Genomic DNA, 17,605 nt, shown 5'->3' with positions numbered 1-17,605 from the left:
TAATATTTCTAACACTGATTTTCTTTTGCTCTTTCCCCACAGTTTCCCTTTGTCTATGTTGAGGTGAGTGGATAACTACATTATTATTTCAGAAGAATGTGCAGGCACAGAGCTACCAGTCCCCAGCAGTGGTGTTTTCAGATTGAAAGGCAAGGGAAAAATCACAGGCCTGGGACCTTTTCCCTTTGGTTAAAGGAAGGCTGAGTAGCTGGGAATCAAAATAAGTTCCAATAATGGTTCTTTGATCACAGAACGAGCTGTGGAGGAAACTAATTAACCATTACAAGCCATGCTGTGAACAGAACTACATTTGGCTAGAGGTCATCAAAATGTCTTATTCCTCTTCCCAGTCAATACTGGGTCTCTGTCTGCCAAGTGTGGTTGAAATTAGAGAGCAGTGTTAAATAAGCTATCAAAACCAAAGAAACAAAATTAGGTAAGTAGACATCCCCGTCCTCCCAAGCATGTTTTTTTTGTCTGGCTTTTTTTTTTTTTTTTTAATGGTTGAACTTCAGTGGCAGGAAAAGTTAATAGGAAGGATGTTTCAATGATTCAAGCTCTCACTTTTTCAGATGAGAATACAAAATTTACAATTATTATTTGGGATATCTTCTTTTGAAAAAACTTATGGTGAGAGCTCATGGACAGACCCTGAAATTAGTGTGCACAAAATTTATTTTGGTTCATGCAATTAATGAGTCCTGTGTAGTCAGTCCTTTTACTGCTCCTTGCTGCGTGGGGTTGCTGTCTCCATTCTGCACCATCTCTGTCTAGAGCTGGACAGTCATCACAACAGAGGAGGCATTAGGTAGGCCAAAACCAGGACGTGCTGCTTTTTTGTATACCCTTTTCAGAGTGTTGTCATTCCCCCTTCCCATCAACAAACTTCCAAAAAAGAGCTGCAGAGCTGGTGGGCCCCTGATGATCTGTGAATATTGAAGAAAGAAGAGTAAGAGAGTGGGAGGTGTGGATTAGCAGGCCGAGGGGAGCATCTCAGAACCACTCTTTTGCTAGAGCCCTAGGTGGAGTACCATGGGGTCCCTTCCCTTTCAATGAAATGATACTTTACTGAGTGCAGAAATCTAATGAGCAAAGAGCATTTAAAGGAGCAAGAACAAATACATCTTCCAGAAATATGTCCTTGTCTAGCAAGCTGAATAATTTAATAACCTTTGTGAGTATGTGTCAATACCATTAAAGCCTTCACTTTTAAATCCATAGGAAGGCCATCTGTGTTTTCAGCTCTAGTCTGTAAATCATGGTGTTTGTCCGTGCTGTTTAAGCCAGCTTAGGTAGGTCTTGTCCTTCTTCTTCACCATCCCCTCTCCCTTCCTCATCCCCTCTTCCTCCTTCTCAGCCCAGTACTGCCATTTGTTTGGATTTCACAGCTGTCTACAAGGCACTCTTGTAGAGTGGGAAACTCCTGGGGCAGAAAATTCACTGGGTTACTCTAGAGTACTTTCTTCAGCCAGATCAGACCAGTCAGTGCCCTTTACCACATGAGTGCATGAAATTTGGACTGGACCAAAGGAAAGAGTGGCAGGAGTGAAGAAAGGTAATAGCCTAAGAGTCAGCACTTCTAAGGAAATAAATGTCCATCAATCTACACCCTGGATGTCACTAATTTACCTTACAAAGTACAAAGGCAGAAGTTAGTATGAGTCTGCTACTTCTGAACTATTATCCTGACCTATTGCTTATGTAATTTAAAAAAATAAATTAGAGCACCTTTCTGAGGAAGAAAACAAACTGGTTTTCAGGACTTCCCTATAAATATATTACAGGAATGGCAACAAGTTCACAAGCCCAGCTGGAAATGTAAACGTTCATTGTAAACATTTTCTTGAATTCCTCTCCTGGAAGCCCAGTGGTGTCCCTCACAATAAGTGGTGAGCTTTTCAGCGGGGTTGAAACGTGATGATGAAGAGGATTTGGTCAGAGCCATGAGATGCATTTTACTGACTGTGCCACCCTCCCAGGTGGCTTCTTGGGAACACGGCCCCCTCTTCTGCCCACTGACTGATGACCTCCAGCTGGGAGAATGTCTCTCACATCTCCATTTTCCCTAAGCCCTGAGATAGTATCTCAGTGAAGTAAATGCACATAGTCACATACCTTGAGTCACACACCTATCTAGAGTAAATAAACTTTTGGTGACAGCCAAGGTACAAGGATGCATTAAACTACGCAGAACCACTGTGCTGTTTCAGTGACTTCTGCAAGAAATTTGGGGCTGAGTTGATTAGTTATTGGTGGTCAGTTAATAATGAGCAATACACAAACATAGTAGTAGTGGTGAGACTTCAGCTCCAGCATTAGGAGCATGGAGACACAAGGGAGGGTCTCAGCTGGATGCCTGTATGTGGAAGTATACTTTCCTCTGTTCCTGTCACCATTCCCCCACCCAATCACTGACTTAGGAGTCTTGTACATTTCTCAGTCCCATAGATAGGTCAGGTGTCTGACTCCTCAGCAGATTGCATACTGGTACTTCAGCAGTCTTCATTCCAGCCAGGGGAAAACCAAAACTTTTGCATGCTGTATGGCCAGTCAAGGAAGTTGAAACTTCCCCCTATTCTCCATGTGCTTCACTTCTGATACCAGTTCTGTTCCCTTCTGCTACCCTGCCAGTCTGTCTTGCCTAGCTTCCTGGCCCCATCCTTTGCAGGTACAGCTGAGGGGGAGACAACACAAAAGTGTTTAAAAGCTTTCTTGCATGCAAGTTATGCAGAATTGGCAGGTAAGTACCTTCAGATCCTCACAGATTGTTCAATAATTGCAGATAGGTATTTCCCAGCTGGGATGTGCCTGCACTGGGCACTGCACTGCTCTGTCCCTGGCACTCTCCTGTACTGTCTTGTGACACTGTTACCCTCACCTGCAGGATCCCCAGAGGAACCGTGTGTACCAGTGGCAAGGGGTGGAACTGGAAAAAGGCTTTACACAGCTCTCCTTCCCCCTCACCTCGGATCCCATCCAAGGCTTCTACAAAATAGTTGTGCAGAAGAGCTTCTCATCCCATGTGGAGCACTCTTTCAACGTGGAGGAATTTGGTAAGGAGAGGAATTTGACAGTAATTCCTTTTACTGTGGCCACTCAAATTGGAATTTCCTGGGAAAAACATGGAGAAGGGATGGATATAACAGGCAATGGGGTTCATAGGGACTGAGCCAGAAAGCGCTAAGTATCAGAAGTGATTTCTGACTTTATGGCATCTCTGCAACCTGCCCAAGTTTGCATTTGCTCAGAGTGCTTTGGGGACCACAGGACATACCAGAATTCCTATGTATGGCTTGTGGCACCAAATTCAGCTGGCTTTGTCTCAGTTGATTCCAGTCCAGCAGCTTGTTGCAAGTAGCACTAGATATGAATGTAAGAGATGACAATATTTTGCTGGCTCTATTTTGCTTTTCTCATCATCTGCATAAGGTTTCTTTCTCCATTCGTAGTCCTCTCTATTTTTGCTCTTCCTTGTTTCTGTGAAAGCTTAGAAAACATGTTTGATAGAAAACTTGTGATTGAAGAACAATCCATGAATGTTACAAAAAGATCACTAGGAGAGACTGTGTAAGAAGAAATATGCTGCTGCAGGGAGCCTTTTAACCCTCAGCTCTCTAACTAAGCTTCTTGGGTGATCATAGATGTGTATTCTGACCATAGGTGTGTATTCTGACCACAGATGTGTATTCTGGCCACAGATGTGTATTCTGGCCACAGACGTGTACTCTGGCCATTGGTGTAGATGTGTATTCTGACCATAGATGTGCATTCTGACCATAGATGTGTTTTCTGACATAGTGAACATTTGAGAAGGCTGATTGGCCAGTGCTTCGCACTCCCAGGCTCTCCACTACCTCTGCATGAAGACCTGATGTTTATTCTAGAAACAGCAGATCCATTGATCAAGACCTGCCGTTTCTGGAATATGCAGCCCATAGATTGCCATTGAAGTCCATGGGAGATGGCTTATTTGGCTTTGAGTCAGGCATGGTAAATAATTTGACCACAAACCAGGCTATAGTCTTTAATCTGTCATGGTGGCAGATGGCCTGTTCCTTCTCCCACAAAGACCATTCTGAATGCCCCATAAAATCAAAGATGTTAAGTCCCTTTGTTAGCCTCCTCCTAACCTGATTTTTCTTTCCTTTGTCCTTTAGTCTTTGTCTTATGAATCTCTCCTATTGCTATTTCTCTTACAGTCTTTTGAGGAAATGCGCCCTGGGGTTGAAACATTGAGTCTTTTTTCCCATCTTAGAGGCAAATTTATGTCTAAACTGTATAACCCGGGGTTGTTTTCAATTTCCTGGATGTGCACCCACTCTGCTGTTATTTCCTTGCACTGTGAAAAAACCCTCAGCTGCACCACTTGGAAGCAGACATGACATGCTTCAGTCCAGTCCTGGGCATGAGGAGTTGGAGGTGTAGGGCTGCAGGATGCAATATGGGAAGAGGGATGTAACTTAATGCTCAGGAGCAAAATATGTATTTTAATTGTGCCCCTTTATATTGGGCTTTAGTGCTGCCTTTTCCACTTGAAAATATAGATCTGAGAGTCTGTGGCTAGATTCACTTGAACTCTCCGGGTATGCAGGACAATATCTCACAGTGCATCTTAGTGAGCCTAGGAGCAACTCTGGATCTCCAGAACAGTAAGAATCAGCCAAGAGAATCAGTGATCTGGGGCATTTCAATGTGGTAAATTACAAAGGGGGTGAATGTACTGCTCCAAGTCCCACCCTGCAAATTATGCATTGTGAAGACATCACACAGGACCAGTGTGTCCTTGTGAATGGACACAGGTGAGGGATCTGCTCAGCTGTCTGGAGCCACATAAGCCTGTGCTGCCAATAAGGCAAGGTACGAGCTACAAATTTTCTTAATTGCCTTTGAATGCAACAGTGGTGAAGGCTGAGAAAACCTATGGAAGGGGTAGGGATCTATACTGAAGACCACAGAGAGGTTCATATGAAGATGATCCTGGCTCTATGCTTGGGCTGCTATGTAGTAAGCAGCTCTTATTCACTCTTCTCATACCAGACTTTCTCTCTCCCATCTAGTGCTGCCCAGGTTCGAGGTCCTGGTGAAGGTCCCAGAGATGATCACTATTAAGGACAACGAGCTTCCAGTGTCTGTGTGTGGTCTGTGAGTCACAGAGCTCCAGTAAATCTCTCTTGCTTATCCTTCACTCTTGGTCCTTTTTGCTAAGGACCAAAAGAAGTGCTCGGGGAGGGTTTTTAAACTTTTCCCAGGCATATAGTGAACACTCATTTCATTCTGTCAGTCCTGAACCTGCTGCTTGGCCTGAACAGTCGAAGTGAAGGGTCTTCCTTGTGTTCCTTAAAAGGTTTTGTCAAACAAATCTGCATCTTTATCTTCCCAGTTTATTTCACATATTCTTTTTCTGTCTTTACATTTCTTCAGTGAGAGCTTTCGAGCTTCTCTGCCATTGCTGAACCCTCAAATACTCCAAGATGCCAGATCAGACATCATTTAAATTGGTGATGGTAACCCAGTGTTCTCATTTTTAACGCATAAATCTCTCCTTCTGAGTACTGGTTGTCTTTCCATTTCTACATTGAACCCTGAGCAGTTTGTAATACACATACTCCTGGCTGAAATACTTTTCTAAAGTCAACCTTTTTCTGCAGAGATGTCCCACCTAGAACAGGATGAGTATATCTTCCATGGATAATGGAAGAATCTCACTATGGAAGTGATGGAAATCATTGAAATGTCAGATTAGTCGTCCTTTCAGAAGTATTAGGAAATTATCCACAGAGGTCTTTAAGGAGATGTGTTTTTGCCACTGTGACTGTCTCCCTACCTGATACATTGTTTAACACACTGTGATTAGGTACACCTATGGGAAGCCTGTTCCTGGTTTGGTGAAAGTCCAAGTATGCCGGAAATTTTCCCAGTCTGCTTCAAGTTGTTACGGAAAAGAAACAGAATCTGTGTGTGAAGAATTCACTAGGCGGGTGAGTCCCAAGATCAAAATGTGGAGGTTTTTCTGAAGGTTAATGGGCAATGTTGTCTCAAGAAAGATCACATATGTTGGGAGAGAGTAGGGCATCAGAGATAGCGTTCTCTCCAGGGAGAAGCAGATAATCTCAGAGGAAGGCATTCCTAACAGAGGGATCATTAAACTGGAAACAGAACTGATAATGAAATCCTGAGCCCTTTGAAGCTAGTGACAAACCCCCAGCTGCCAGCCATGAGGTCTTTGGCATTGTTCCACGAACTAAGAAAACAATCTTTGAAGGAATTTTCTAACTGTGAGAGGGACTGACTGTGAGCAAGGAGCACAGATGAGGAGAAAGCAAGAAGGCTGTATAGAGAACAAGGAACAAAGATGAGGTGGCATTGTATATGGGTCAAATACAGGAGAAAGAGCAACATGATAAAGAGAGAAGACAATGGAAGGAACAGGAGGAAAAACAGAACTAAGGCAGGAGGGAATTAACAAGGAAACCAGTGTGGCCCTTGGAAAACTGTGTGTCAGGTACCTCACAGAACACAAAAAATATGTGGATGAAACACTAGGAAACAGGCTGAACATAAGTTCTTGGAGACAACCCTTGAAAAAATTCTGGAATTTCATGAACAGAAGTCAATCATGTTGGGTCTGGGTATCCATTCTCATTCCTCAATGCACAGACTTTTTTCACAGAATTTCAATTTTCTCTCCAATCCCTCGCTTAGGCAGATGCTCGTGGGTGTGTTTCTGGTGTGGTAAGGACCAAGGTGTTTCAGCTCCTACGCAAGGGATATGAGATGAGCATTGAGGTACAAGGCAAAATCACAGAAGATGGCACAGGTACGTAGGACAGGAAGAAGGCAAAGTGATGGCAGGCCATAACAGGAGGAACTGGCAAACATGTGGAAAGTGGAATAAGATGACTAGAAATTCATTAATAATCCCTCTTTACTGTGCTCTGTCTCAGGAATAGAGATGACTGGAACAGGTTCCTGTGGTATCACATCCACCATGAGCAAAATCCGCTTTGACCTGTTGGACTATGTGTACAAACCAGGGATCCCACTCTTTGGGACGGTAGGGAACTTCTGAGACCCTGGGCAATGAGTGGCACAGCAAACACACAAGTGCACAATCCCATCAGATGGAGTCGTGGGGTGTGTGGGTTACGTGGTTCAAGATGGAGGTGATACGTGGTGGAGGTCCCAAATGAAGCTGGCCAAGGGAGTTAAAACTGCTGAGGAACTTAGGATCCTAATAGATAATTTCCATGGGCTGATCAGGTTGTTTTACTGAGAATTTTCTGTTATTCCCTCAGACACATCAGGGCATGCTTCACATATTTCCACATTATTTTCCTTTGTTCTTCTCTATCAAGAAATATCCTGCCTGACAAGGAGGAAAAGAGGGAAGAGGATGTATTACTTGAGAATTGTTTTTTCTTGCTAGTCTAAAACCTGAAGTTTGTTATTGTTTTGTTAGGTGAAGCTGGTCGATGGTACCGATGCACCACTTGCCAATGAAACGATTACGATTACTGTGGGTGGAAACAAATACAAAGGGAATTACACTACAGATGAGCAGGGACAATCCTGGTTTTCCATAGACACTACCAGCTTCACAGAACTCTCCCTGGAAATCCGAGTGAGTGGCAGAGACAGGGGTAAGCCTCTGTCTTTCTCTTCAACAGGGGAAATGTCTGTCCATGGATTATCAGTCTTTTCTGACAAGTGGAAAGTAAGGCAAGTTTCTTGGTGGGTTACCTCACTTCTCTGTGTCTTCTCTGCATGTTATTCACAATCTCCTAAGAATGCAAAATACAGAACATATCCAGAGTTTTTGTGTGGACTTTTATGTGACTTTATACCTGATTTGGTTTGGCTATGAACCTTTTATTCTTCCTTCTCAGGCAGATCATAAACCTGAGCTGAACTGCTATGACAGCGAGTGGATGACACCGTCCTATGAGCATACCACACGCAGAGTAACTCGCTCTTACTCCCTCAGTAAGAGCTTCCTCAAAATTGAGCCAAAGCCTGAGACATTAAGTTGTGGCTCCTCAGCAGAGGTCCAGGTGCACTATATCTTCACACCAGAGGCCATAGGTGACCAGAAGAAAATTGTCATTTATTATTTGGTAAGACATATTTGGGGTTACTTTGATCTACGGCCACAGAAAGTACTGTGTAACCTCTAACTATGTTCCATGGTGAGCAACCAGAGCACTGCTAGATCGCCAGTAATGATGGAGAGCATTTGAAATGGAAAGCGTGGCCTGCAACAGTGCAATCTAAATAGACTTCGCTAGTATTCCTCTTTTCTCTGTCTTCTGTGTGCAGAATTTTGGGAGACCACAGTAATTGGAACAGACTGTAACATGCTGGCATTAAGAATGATGAATTTGTTCATTTTGGGGATCAGAGAAGAGAGACCAATTGAACTGTGACCAAACAATGACATGTCAGTCTCTCTTGGGAGAACAGAAAGATTCAAATGAATATCCAAATGTCTTTTTCCCTAAATTTGTTTTTCAGGTTATCCTATTTAATGACACTAGCAGAGAAGATGAGAGTAGCTTTGGAGAACAATAAAAATATCAGTAGAACAGACACTTCATTTCTGGTGGACTGCACAGACCATCAGGGGACTTAGGCTGATAGTCAAAAATGGAAATAGAAACCTGTTCTAGAGATGTCTATGTGCTTCTTTTCAAGACTTCTAACAATTCATGGATGGACAAGATACCTGTTTATCTCAGTTGCCTGGGAAAATTGATTTTAAGATGTACATACAGCGGGTAAACAAAGAGTGAGAGAATCTCCAGTTTTACAGACGTGGATCCCACATCTTGAAATTCAAATATGGTATTATGGAAAAATATTCCATATCAAAAGTAACTGAATAAAAAACATTTTTGACAGTGCAAAAGGAATCTTGTTCTAGAAATGAGGGAATTACAGGAAGCATTTAGGCTATTGCTTACCACCTGACTACAGGTACCTTGTTCAAGCCCTTATTCTTTGCATCCTGTGGTCTTCTGTCCCAGCTTTGTGCAGTTGTAAAACTAATCCTGGTGAAATTTTTCTTCATACTGTTTCATAATGCAACTGAGAGAGGAATGAGACTTTTTGACCTCCAGTCTGTTCCAAATTGTTAGAAATGTGCAGATGACTCCCAGATTTATGTGTGGTTAGAGGCAAAATGCATTTGAATCTGATCTGTATATGTAATATGTACAAAAGCAAAGATAAGTATGATCAATATGGTCCTTCTAGGAGCAAATATTTCTGTCTCCAAATACCCAGTATATTCCAGCTGGCACTTCTTTAACATTTTCTTGGTATTGCTCACACTCTTACAATTAATTCAGTGAAGATTTCTTCTCCTGCCTTTCAACACTGTGACAACAATTCCAGGAAGATTTCTCTGTTACACAGGTGATGGCCAAGGGACAAATCGTATTAGCTGACACCCATGATCTGAATGTGAATCCTGGAGATGGTGAGCAATCTATGCCTTTTTAGCATTTCTGATGGTAATTTGGGGCAGGGGAATATAGATAAATTACCTCAATTCAAGCACTGAATTTAGCATTTCATTCAAACTTTGTATGTAATGTTTAAATTTTCAGAATTAAGCCTTTTTAGATGACGTGGCTTTGGTTAATTTTGTTTTCTCTGAGTTCCAACAGGTGCTATTTTTTTAATGACAAATTCTTAGAAAATTCAACCAAAAATGAATGTTTTGGCCATTTCCTAAAACCAGCACTTTCTGATGGCCACTCTACCCTATTCTGATTGTGGATGCTTACCAGTGTTGTGAGACTCATGTGTACAACAAGTAGGAAGAGCGTGCCTCCATTTCTTTGTCTCTCTCATTTCCCCTGTTTTTTTGTATTGTTCCTGCCTTGTAAGCATGCAAACACATGAATATCTGTATTACGATCAACACATTTAAATTTATTCACACAGATGTTAGAGGATTAGAGTACCAGAGACAGGCTCTGATGCAACTTTAAATGTCTTTTGAAAATGAGAAGAGGGAGACATTTTTTAAGTCTGCGAGAAGGACTTGCACTGCAGTGGATATAAACAGATTATGGCAGTAAAAGATCTCATGTGCTGTACAAAGTTCTGTATCCTCACTAGGAGCAGTGACTGAACTCCCACCCGGGCTGGTACCAAGGGATGTTCTGTCACCTTGACTAGATTGTGACATAAAGCTCAGGCCCTGATAGAGTTTTCCAGTACAGAGGGACATTTTCTATGGTGTTTGGAGCAACAGTTTGGTGTTCCAGATAGGTGTCTGCTTAGCAGTAACTTTGCCAAGTCATTCTTTCAGCCATTCTGCAACCCTGACTACTGTCACCCTTTGCAAGAGTCATGTTACTTTTTTTTGCCTCAACTATTTTTTTGTAGATCTTGGAGCCTTTGAGGAAAAAAAAAGGTTTGGGAGCATCAAGAAATTATGCCACATGTTAACTGGGGAGAATTTAGAAGGCAGGGAGAGGCCCTCCAAACTCATGTGCTTTGTCAATTCACAATCAGTCTTTGAATACAGGTGTCTTCAGTAGTGGCCATACGTTTTAGTCATGTGTCAGTTTGCCTGCCCCTGATAACTAAAAATGTTCATCAGGAGTGAACTTGACTTTTTTTATCTGGGGAAGGCAAATGCATATACTGGAACCCCTTGCATATTGAATAGCCTTTTTCTCTCTCTGTCAGCTTACGGGACATTTCGGTTGAGCTTCTCTGTCGAGGCAGCAATTGCTCCCGTGGCACAGATGCTGGTGTACACCACTTCACCCAGTGGGGAAGTCATTGCCAGTTCACAAGATTTCCAGGTGGAAATGTGCCTCCCCAATAAAGTGAGTACAAGTTATGGTTTATGCAACCCGTGTTTGTCTTGTGGAGAGCAGCTCAGTTTAGATTTCCAGAATGAAGGCAGAATTCACAATGGGTTCATTAAATGTTCTGACCAGATGTTGACTGAGGATTGCTGACCAAAATAAGCCACAAAGCTACAAAAATAAAAAAAAGTGGAGTAAGACAGCAACAAAAAAAGAATCATTCATCCCTACTAATTACATTTATTAATTACATTGATCAAAGATGAATATCCATTAGACACAAGCCGACTTCAGTTCACACAGCTAGAAGTGTCAGAATAATAATGTTACAGTGTCTGGAAAAGTGGATGCTTGAACTTCCTTTTGGATTTGCAGGTGAGATTGAGTTTTGCACCCAAGGAAGGTCTTCCTTCTTCCAACACACATCTGCAACTCCACACATCTCCAAGATCCCTGTGTGCCCTTCGTGCAGTGGACAAGAGTGTTCTCCTTATGAAGCCTGAAAATGAGCTTTCTCCCAGCTCTGTGAGTCTTGGCTACTTTTGGTAATGAGCAAGTACAAGAACCAAGCAAGTACTCACTAACAGCACTATAGACATGGGGCTATGTATTTTTACAGTTGCATTCCTTACACTTGCTTTTTAGAAGCTGGCATTTACCAGTGGAGTGTTAGGTTGTGTCTGTCCCTGTAAGTGGTGACCTGCTGCATTGTTCCCTGTTATTTGCATTTCCCCAGGTGTATAATCTTCTCCCACTGAAGGAGAGCCAGGGTTACAGCTTCAGGGAATACTACTTGGAAGAAGACAATGTCAATCCATGTGTGTCGCTTGACAATCTGTCATTAAATGGATTTCTCTACATACCCATTTCTTCTGACGGCGAAGGGGATGCCTACGACATTCTCAAAGTAAGCACCAGCCTTTTGCTTTTCTCTTTTGTTCCCTTTTTTAATTCAGTCTCCTCTCTTCTTCCCACCTGCCCTGAAGGGCTTTTTAATAAAAAAATAAGCTCATTTGCTGTAAACTTGCTCATATTTTTATGCAGGCTCAGTTCCCACATCTACTTAGCCCATAAACAGCAACTGAGACCTTCTCTAAACCATTAAAGCTTTGAAATGTCTCCTCATAGTACAGACAGCTGCAAATGGGCTTGGATAAGGAAACAGTCCTGAGAAATTACCTCTAGTGCCATAATATTAGAAACTCCTCATTCAATCATGTTTTCTTTCTCTGGTTTAAATAGGTATTTATTAAAGTGTCAGTTAATTTGATAACCCACAAATCCACGCATATCCCCCCAAAGTGTCCTGCACAAAGTTTTTTGGGTACCCTCCCTCCAGTGCATTTTACATAGACCATTTTCATGCAGGCAGCTGTTCCCTAGGTAGGCCTGTGGCCTTACCTTTCCATCTGATCATGCCAGGATTTAGCCTTAGTATGAGAATAACATGATAGAGACTCCACATCTGTGTCAAACCAGCCTATCTGGAATTCACGCACAAGCCTTTGTTATTCTGATCTACACCAGACTTAGGTACATCCATTCTTGACATACTAAATAAAGTTTATTTTCAAACAATTTTTTGCATACTTTTTGTTCTTCTTTCTCTTTGTTTACTAGGAATTGGGCTTAAAAGTCTTCACTAGCAGCAAGATCCATAAGCCTGAACTCTGCGAGCATTACCCAGAACACATGATGGAAAGGAGTTACAGTGGTTCTAGTACCTTCTTGGTTTTACCTCTCACACAGCCTCCTAAAATTTACCACCCTGTCTCTTTCCTTCCCTCTTTGAATCTTTGAATATTAATTACACAGGCAGATCTGATTGTTTTCAGATATGTTGACCTAATTCAGGATCCCTCCCTTCTGGACCTAGTTCTGAAATATGAAACTGATTCACCTCTGACTGCATCTCCCCAGGCAGCCAGATGTGCCTGGCTAGAACTGTGTGTGCTTGGTGACTCCCATGCCAGCCCCTACAGCAGCAGAGGGATTATAGGCACTAAAGGAGTTTTTCAGCACAAAGTAAACAGGTTTTTTCATCATCAGATCCGAGTCCAGCTATGAAAACCTAAAAAAGGAGCATCTGCTTCTAGGCAGCCACATTCTAGCAATAGCTAGAGGAACAGCTAGGGCGAAAGTGGGCCAAGACAAATGAGAAGGCAGTACAATCCCATGGGTCGATATTTTACCACTGAGGGCTGAGAAATTTAGTTCTGTTCCGAGTTTCCCCATTTACATTACTATATGGGGCTAGGTAGGTCATGTCACTTCTCTGCAGGGTCAGTGACTGTGAAGATAGAGAGAATGATATTGCTTTTTTTTTTTTTTTTGCTTGCTTTCTTAAACAAATCTGAGATTAGAAAGACTATATAAAAGACTCACCTATATCACTTCCAGTTATTGACTTTTACGGTGCAGTACTCCAGCTCCAATTAAACAACTGTAGCTTTTGATCCAGTGACAGCTTCTAGACTCCTACTCATAAGGATCAGATCTTTGGTTTTGAAGTGGAGGATTTGTCATCAGAGTATGGCTCAAGACAACTGTCTGTAAAGTCTTCTAGGCCTGCTGGAAAACCCTTTCATAAGGCGTAACAGTATGCAACACTGTGAGATGGCCAGAGATCTAAAGACCCATGTTCATTTTTTTAAATTTCCTAGATGGAGGGCTAAGTGTGGCTTCTGTTTCTGGTCATGTATAAATGCAACCAATTCTTCAACCAGATTATTAAACTGTATGCCATGATAATATTTGGGGACAATAAGCTTCATATTTGATTCTGTATTGCTATAGAAATATACCCTCATATCATCATGCATGGTTCTTTTGGCACTGAGGGGTTTGCTGGCAGTGTGGGACGAATGCTCAACTCCATCCAGTCTCTGTAAGAAGAGTAGCAACATTAAGAAAAATTAAACACTGAGATGGCAACAGAGAAATTTATGTTTCCAGTGGCCAAGATGTCAAAGCTGTTCTTTCAATTATAAAATTTGACCTAAGAATAGCAACTGCCTGGAGGGAAAGTAGTTGTCTTGGTTTAGAATGGAGTTTGACACATCTTTTCCTTTCTTCCTGTCCTTGAATAAATTTGCTAGTCTCTGCAATGAATCTGCATGGAGAATTGAGTTATAGCATGATGGAAGATATGGTTGATGGCAATCCGATGGAGACTGTCCGGAAGTACTTCCCTGAGACATGGATCTGGGACATAGTTTCAGTGAAGTAAGTGTTCAAGAGAATGTAGAGTGTGGTCACTAGGCCAAAACCTTGGACTAGGTTAAAGCCTGGGTGGATGTATCGGTATTTCAGTGAGAGGAGTATTTCTAGCAGACAAAGGGATTTTTTAAGGACATTAAGTGCAGGATGCGTTAGAGGAACATGCAAAAGCCATTGCCTGTATCCCAGCTGGACAGGGGTTTGCTGTCAGCAGATGTTGCTCAGTAGGAGAATAGATGAACACCAGAATACAACTGAAATCTTGTTCTCTGTCCCTCACCAGCTCTGAGGGAAAAGCTGATCTAGAAGTGACCATCCCTGACACCATCACTGAGTGGAAAGCCAATGCATTCTGCACTTCAGCAGACATGGGCTTTGGCCTGTCCCCGACAGTGTCCCTCAGAGCCTTCCAGCCCTTCTTTGTCGAGCTCACCATGCCCTACTCTGTGGTGCGTGGGGAGTCCTTCACGCTCAAAGCCACCGTTTTCAACTACCTGCCTGCCTGCATCAGGGTAAGGGATGTTCACAGCTTTGCTCAGCCTAACAGCCATGGGGAGACTGCAGGGGGCCTTTTTTAACCAGGTGTTCCAAGCCAGATGACTGATCTGCAAATGTAATTTCATATAGTTGTATGTACATACAAATCCTTGTTGCATTCAATGAACAGGGAATGTGTTTTCCTTTTGAAGTTTTGAAAGCTGCATTTTATTCAGAGCCTGAAGCTCTGCTACTGAGATCCCCAGCCTTGTCATCACAAATTTATGTTACTGTTCTACAGAAATAGGGAACCTGGGTTCTTCACAGATCACAGAATCGTTGCATACCCAAACGGAAACTCCAGGTTCACTAGGGTGGATATTTATGTTCAGCCTTTAGTCTCATCTCACAAAAATTGACAGAAGATTTGCTGGAATGTGCAGACTTCCTGTAATTTGTTGCATCTATCCCTAAAACACTGAGGAGAGATATATAGCTTCACCACTCTTACCTGCATTTTTTTTCTAACATAAAAAGACAAGAGAAAATTTGGGAATTGATTAGTACATAATCTCAACCACCTTTGCTTAGTTTTTTATAAATACAGATTTTTATTCTAAAAGGAATGAAGCTGAAACAAGGAAGGGCGCATACCCAGTCATTCCAATGCATTCTCACTTATGTCCCTGTATTTCCTATTTTGTTTGCTATTTTCAGGCCGTTTATTCCACTTTTCCTTGTTCCCTTTATTCCACTTTTCTTTGTTCCCTTACTAGCTTTCTCACTGCTGGTGTTTTATTTCTTCACCTAACTAATCATGAGGGAGATCTTTAATTCATGGCACAACTGGTCTATGCTATTCATTTTCCCAGAATCGATTTCCTTTCCAAAGATGCTGTTCTCTACAGTTACCTCCCTGATCTCCTACAATTGTACAAATTTCAGTCATTTCCTCCTTTATCAGGCAGCTCTTGCTCTGCAATACCCATAACAGGTAGCTCCACTACCCATTTCCATGTACTGCATTGTCTGCAATAACTCCAGCTTCTCTTCAAGTCCAGACCTCACAACCCCTCTCTGTACAACTGGCAGGTCAGTGTGTCTCTGGCTGAATCTGCTGATTTCCTGGCTGTACCTGTGGGGAAACAGGAGGAATCCTACTGCATCTGCGTGAATGAAAGAAAAACTGTTGCTTGGGCAGTAACACCAAGATCTCTAGGTAAGAGACCAGGTGACGAGAAGATACTGAGATCAGATAGCAGTGCATGGCACCAGATCTCAGGTGTGAGGAGCTAGGTGACTCCAAACTTGTTTGGAAGGATCTTCTCAATGTCAGAAGTCCAGCCCTGAGGTTGAGACACTACTCTGGGTGTAGTGTTCCCAGGTCCTAAACAAACTATATGTTTCAGGACACGGCTTTCCCAGCATTTTTATAGAAATCACGAATTCCCTTAAGGCATGCAAAGAACTCAGACATTCCAGCTGTGGAGCTGAGAATGTCCTGTCTTAATGTATTTGGATCTGAAATTTTTTAATCAAAGCTTGCTTTGTCTGAAGCCTCCCAGAAAAAGACCATTTGATTTATGAGACCTTCCCCTTCACTGCTCTTCCTGCTGATGGACTAACACCTGCTTGGGTGCCCATCACAAAGGAGATGATCTGGAAGGCTGCATCTGGATCAAGATAAAACCCTGTCTCAGATTTTGTGCTCCTCTTGGAAAAACTTCTCTGTAATGCATGACGGAGTTCCCAGCAGAAACACAAACCCATCTTTTCCTGGCTCTGCCTGGCAGGGCTGACTGACCCCTGTTTCCTCCAGGGCAGGTGGAGCTCTCAGTGACCACCGAGGCCCTAGAGAACCAGCAGCCCTGTGGGAACTACATTGTGGAGACCCCTGAGAAAGGGCGGAAGGACACGGTCATCAGACAGCTGCTGGTGGAGGTACGTGGGCTGCTCGTTCTGGTGGCACAGAAAAGTAGCAATAGTGACAGCCAGAGCTGCTGTGTGATAAAGGTTTTCTGGTTTAGCCACGAGAGCAGCAATAATGGCTTGTGGGACTCTTATTCTGCAAGCTGTAACAAAAGAAGCGCTGATAAATGTAACACAGGCCAATAGAGCCCATAACTCATAATGCTGCCATCTCACAGTCAAAGCAGGGTCTTACATTACATGGAGGGACAGGAATAATAAGGCAGGCAATAATGACAGGTTTTTCCGAGACATATCATATCAGAGATAAATGAGAAATCCTTGTGTTTGCCTGTAATAAATCACAGGGAAAGGCTGTGAATAGAACACTAGCCAGAAAACTTATGCTTCTCCTCCAGCCCATGGCCAGTACTCTGGAATGAGGAAAAGTCACCACAATCTGCAAATATTTCTAAACAAAACTACCATCACTGAATGTTTTTACCATCATTGACCATCATTTTACCATCATGACTACCATCACTGAATTGTTTTTATTACACCTCTAATAATGTTCAAAACAGTGTAACTAACCTTTTATTTTTACATTCTTTTGTACACTTCCTTCTTAAGCAGTGTTTTGCAATGATAAAAACATAGCTTTTCACATGGTAAGTTGCCAGTCATAACATTAATCCTCAGTATAAGATTTCCAGTAAAGCTATTAGCAAACAAAAAGTACCAGCTTGCTGTATAGGGAAATTTATAAAATAATAAGTCATCCTTACATTGCAGACATTCCAGTTTTCAGTAAGGCAGAGCTAGGATTAATGTAGCTTCAGGAAATGTTTTGCTAACTGGAATGTAATGATGGAACAACAGTCCTATCTGCTAGGCTTTTTTGTTTTTTTAACAAATGGATTTGAATGTATAATACATGAACAACTGTTTAACATTTCAGGAAATTTTCCTAATTTCACAAACCCCTTCAGGAAAAAGACTGTTTGTTTAGTTGTTTGAAGATACAGGAAGATAGAGCACTGTAAAGTCTTTTCTCACAGATGTCAGGGGAATGTAAATTACTGAACAAGCATTAGAGTTACTTCTGTCAGGGTGTCTGAGAGATTGCTCATCCTATCCTGTTATTGTAATGTGGCAATTAATCTACAGCAAGC

The 17,605-nt window shown here is 42.2% G+C and overlaps 1 protein-coding gene across 3 annotated transcripts in view; it reads left to right on the top strand.

The window, feature by feature from the left end:
• Positions 1-17,605, top strand: part of LOC121340954 (alpha-2-macroglobulin-like) — a 36,140-nt gene that overhangs the window by 6,529 nt on the left and 12,006 nt on the right. The window contains exons 5-21 of one of the 3 annotated variants that reach the window (XM_041414062.1): positions 43-63; positions 2,885-3,053; positions 5,058-5,142; positions 5,855-5,978; positions 6,703-6,817; positions 6,945-7,054; positions 7,460-7,621; positions 7,887-8,114; positions 9,415-9,478; positions 10,702-10,844; positions 11,202-11,351; positions 11,563-11,733; positions 12,447-12,537; positions 13,925-14,051; positions 14,329-14,557; positions 15,615-15,741; positions 16,342-16,463. In XM_041414062.1, the coding sequence (XP_041269996.1) occupies positions 43-63; positions 2,885-3,053; positions 5,058-5,142; positions 5,855-5,978; positions 6,703-6,817; positions 6,945-7,054; positions 7,460-7,621; positions 7,887-8,114; positions 9,415-9,478; positions 10,702-10,844; positions 11,202-11,351; positions 11,563-11,733; positions 12,447-12,537; positions 13,925-14,051; positions 14,329-14,557; positions 15,615-15,741; positions 16,342-16,463 (2,238 nt within the window). Of the gene's footprint in view, positions 1-42; positions 64-2,884; positions 3,054-5,057; positions 5,143-5,854; positions 5,979-6,702; positions 6,818-6,944; positions 7,055-7,459; positions 7,622-7,886; positions 8,115-9,414; positions 9,479-10,701; positions 10,845-11,201; positions 11,352-11,562; positions 11,734-12,446; positions 12,547-13,924; positions 14,052-14,328; positions 14,558-15,614; positions 15,742-16,341; positions 16,464-17,605 lie in introns of all 3 variants that reach the window. The other 2 variants (XM_041414061.1, XM_041414060.1) reach the window with 2 other exon arrangements.

This window comes from Onychostruthus taczanowskii, unplaced genomic scaffold (genome assembly GCF_017590055.1).
Source record: "Onychostruthus taczanowskii isolate IOZ18803 unplaced genomic scaffold, ASM1759005v1 scaffold44, whole genome shotgun sequence".
In the NCBI taxonomy this organism is placed as follows: Eukaryota; Metazoa; Chordata; class Aves; order Passeriformes; family Passeridae; genus Onychostruthus; species Onychostruthus taczanowskii.
The sequence above is the reverse complement of the archived record's forward strand: the minus strand, read 5'-3'. Positions and strand labels throughout refer to the sequence as shown.